The sequence below is a fragment of the Camellia sinensis genome, chromosome 3 (genome assembly GCF_055761805.1).
Source record: "Camellia sinensis isolate YWXY chromosome 3, ASM5576180v1, whole genome shotgun sequence".
NCBI classification, from domain to species: domain Eukaryota; kingdom Viridiplantae; phylum Streptophyta; class Magnoliopsida; order Ericales; family Theaceae; genus Camellia; species Camellia sinensis.
This window is the reverse complement of record NC_138963.1, coordinates 154,131,220-154,134,830: the sequence shown is the minus strand read 5'-3', so window position 1 is coordinate 154,134,830 and position 3,611 is coordinate 154,131,220. Positions and strand designations below refer to the sequence as shown.

The 3,611-nt window shown below is 35.4% G+C and overlaps 1 protein-coding gene across 1 annotated transcript; it reads right to left on the bottom strand.

The window, feature by feature from the left end:
• Positions 1-2,803: 2,803 nt before the first annotated feature.
• LOC145821941 (uncharacterized) lies at positions 2,804-3,295 on the bottom strand. The gene has a single exon (XM_082918511.1). It carries the CDS (start codon positions 3,293-3,295, stop codon positions 2,804-2,806), a length of 492 nt encoding a protein of 163 aa, XP_082774637.1.
• Positions 3,296-3,611: the final 316 nt, after the last annotated feature.

The following is a 3,611-nucleotide window of genomic DNA, read 5'->3' as shown; positions in this document are numbered from 1 at the left end:
CACGGATTGGATCGATTTAGGACCATAGATTCACATAATTAAATAACAAAAAAAATTAGAACATTTTAATTTCATAAAAACAAAACATAGTATTATATTAGTTCCACAATAACAACATGTCTTTCCATAATAGTGACATACTATTCTAGAATTTAAACAATCATAAGAAAAACTGGTTCCATCGTAAGTATTTAGACCATTATAAATTAAAACTAAAAACTAACAAACAAAAATAATAAAAGAAGATACTATGCGGGTTTAGGTTTGGGTTTAGATTTTATATGGAATAAAAGAAGATACTATGTAGGAGGGTGTATAATATAAATACAGACTATTTGTATACAGTCCGGATCAGTTCCGTGGAGTACAGATTTTTAATTTTTCAATCCGGAACCAAACCAAGGATTCAAAAAACCAATCCGAACCTACCTGATTGGACTGGACTGGATCGGATTACGGATTTCACGAATTCTTTACTCAGCCCTATTTCAAACATCCTTTTATTGTGATCCCCTAGTTGCCAAATCAAATCTGCCCTTTCCTGCCATCCCCTCGGTTGACCATGAACATCTCATTTCTATCCCAACTTTAGAGGAATTAAAGTCCTTTGATCCCTTAAACCCTTCAAGGCCCTTGGACCCCGATGGTCTACATCCTTTAGATCCATATCAAACATATCAGTTGGCCTCAAGCCCATTGCATAACTTTGTCAAATTCATCAAACGACCTCGGGTCCAATTTGTATCAAATGGCCTCGGGCCCATTATTTCCCATACTTATATTCATGCGCATTTCATAATCATGATCATGATCGCCTTTTTGTTCAAACGACCTTTGGTCCATCACATTCATATTCAAATGGCCTTTGGCCCATCAAAATATTCAAACAGCCTTTGGCCCATCATAATACTTAGACATATCAAACAGTCTTAGGCCTAACTCTCACATATCAAACGTATCAAACGGCCTCAGGCCCAATTCACATCAAACGGCCTTAGGCCCAAATCACGTTTATTGTAAAGCCTTATACAAACATTAGGCATATCAAATACTCATTCATAGTTCAAATCAACAAATACATGAAACTTATACATAAAGTAGCATTTAGAAAATAACAAACTTGAAAGTATCTTTACTAAGATATTACTCACAGTGTTCCATCGATGGATTTGCTCTCGTGCTTGACCCTACACATTTCATAACACATTGGATCATAAACAATTCATTTTGTTCTTAACTTGTTTATTTCTCTTAGGCCTCTTTCTTATTCCTTTAGTTCATTTACAATGTTCAATGCATGCCTAAGAGTGCTTAGAAATGAAAGAGAACGGAAAACGGAATATGGATCAACTTCTCAAAATGTCTAAAACAATACACTCTGCTCGAGCATAGCTTGGTCGCTCGAACGGTTTGCAAAACTCTATAAAAGTACTAGTTGCATAAATTTTACGCTCGAGCAAAGTTTCTGCCGCTCGAGCAAGGAGTCTTGCAAAATAGGGCTCGCTGGAGCCCAAGGTCTGCCGCTCAAACTAGTGTACAAATCTCTACAAAACTTCTAGGAGCTTGATTTTTACGCTCGAGCGAGACTTTCTTCACTCGAGCGGAAAGGTCAAATTCTCGAATTTCCAGAATTTTGTTTGAAGCTCAAAATACACATCCAAAGGTCCAGAGCTTGCAAAATTTGGTATAAAATCTTGAAAAAACATTGTATAACATAAAAACATAGGTAATTTGAAGCCCATTGTCCAAAATCATGATCCATTTTCCATATCATTTCAAATTCTTCTTGTCAATTTCAAAACTTATACAGCCAAGCATCACACCTTCATGAATCATGCATGCATGTAAAATATTGACTCTCATTCCATTTCAAATAGCACAAATGATGCTCAAAATCATGAAGCTTAACGAAATTATGCATGCATGTGTGATTCGGCACTCAATTCTTCATGTTTAACATGTTACATGCTTGATTATGCAAATTCATGACAACTTTTTACATGCATGGTTATATTGACTTCAATTTCATCTTAGACAACTTAAATCTCATTCTTAGCTTCATTTCATTTTTGAATTCACATAACCATGATCTTGGTTAGAGTTTAATTACTCACCTAAAGCTTCAATTCTTTGAAATCTAACTATTTTCTTGAGCCTAGCTTCCAAATTCCCAAGCTTTGGGCCAAAATCTACAATTTGTGCCCTCTCTCTCTCTCTAGAGTGTATTTTCAGCCTCTTGAGCTCATTATATGAGTTTAGGTGTAATTAGCCCATATATATACTAGGTGATTAAGTTAAACTAATCAAACTCACTTAAGGTTAATCAATTATACTTAATTTAATTGATTCAATCTAATTATTTTGTTACGAATCAATTTTTAAACAAATTTTACCATAGGATTTAAAAATCATACTAATCGAAAAAATACGGTCAATTTCAGTTTCTGACGCCTTTACGGTCTTTAATTTAATCTTATAGCAGAAAATTAAATAGATATTCTTACGGTGAACATATTGAAATTCAAAACCACATATAATCATATAATTGGCACTCAAAATCATATCAGGCATATAATCACAATTATAATTAAGCTTAATTAACATAACACAGAACAAGGTTATCATAATCTTCCCCCTTTCAGAAAGTTTGGTCCTCCAAACTTATTTTACCTCTGTCCAAAAACAAATATGGATAGCGTAGCCGCATTTCATCCTCATTATCTCATGTAGCGTCCTTCCCATAGTGTTCTTTTCATTCTACCTTCACCATTTGGATGGACTTGTTTCTCAATTGTTTCACTTGTTAGTCAATGATCCGTTCTGGCCATTCCTCGTATTCCATATTTTCAACAAGTGCTTTCCAGTGGTAATCAATCACATGAAACAGATCTCGAAAATAACCCCTCAACATCGATACGTGGAATACATTGCGCATCTGTTTGAATCCCAGTAGCAAAACAACTCTATAAGTGACCGGACCATATCTTTTCAGAATTTGAAACGGCCTAATGTAATGGGGTGACAATTTACCTTTCTTACCAAATCTCAATTGGCCCTTCATTGGAATCACACAAATAAATACATGGTCACCAACCTCATACTTGAGAGGCCTTCTCCGAACATCCGCATAATTCTTTTGCCAGCTCTGTGCTGTATTGAGCCTTTGTTGGATGATTTTAATCTTCTCAGAAATGTCTTGTACAATTTCAGGACCAAGTAAAGCTTTATCCCCAACTTTTGTCCAACAAATTGGCGACCTACACTTTCTGCCATACAAAGCTTCGTATGGTGCCATAACGATGTTGGAGTGGAAACTGTTATTGTATGCAAATTCAGCAAGTGGCAAATAGTCTTCCCAACTCCCTTGAAAATCTAAAGCACACATTCTGAGCATGTCTTCCAAAGGCTGTATGATTTTTTTCTGATTGCCCATCTGTTTGCGGATGGAACGCAATACTGAATCTCAGTTTTATTCCCATTGCTCATTGTAGGCTTTTCCACAATCTAGATACAAATTTCGGATCTTTATCCGATACAATAGATACAAGAACTTCGTGTAAACGAACAATCTCATCAATATATATAATGGCTAATCTATAAGCATCAAAAGT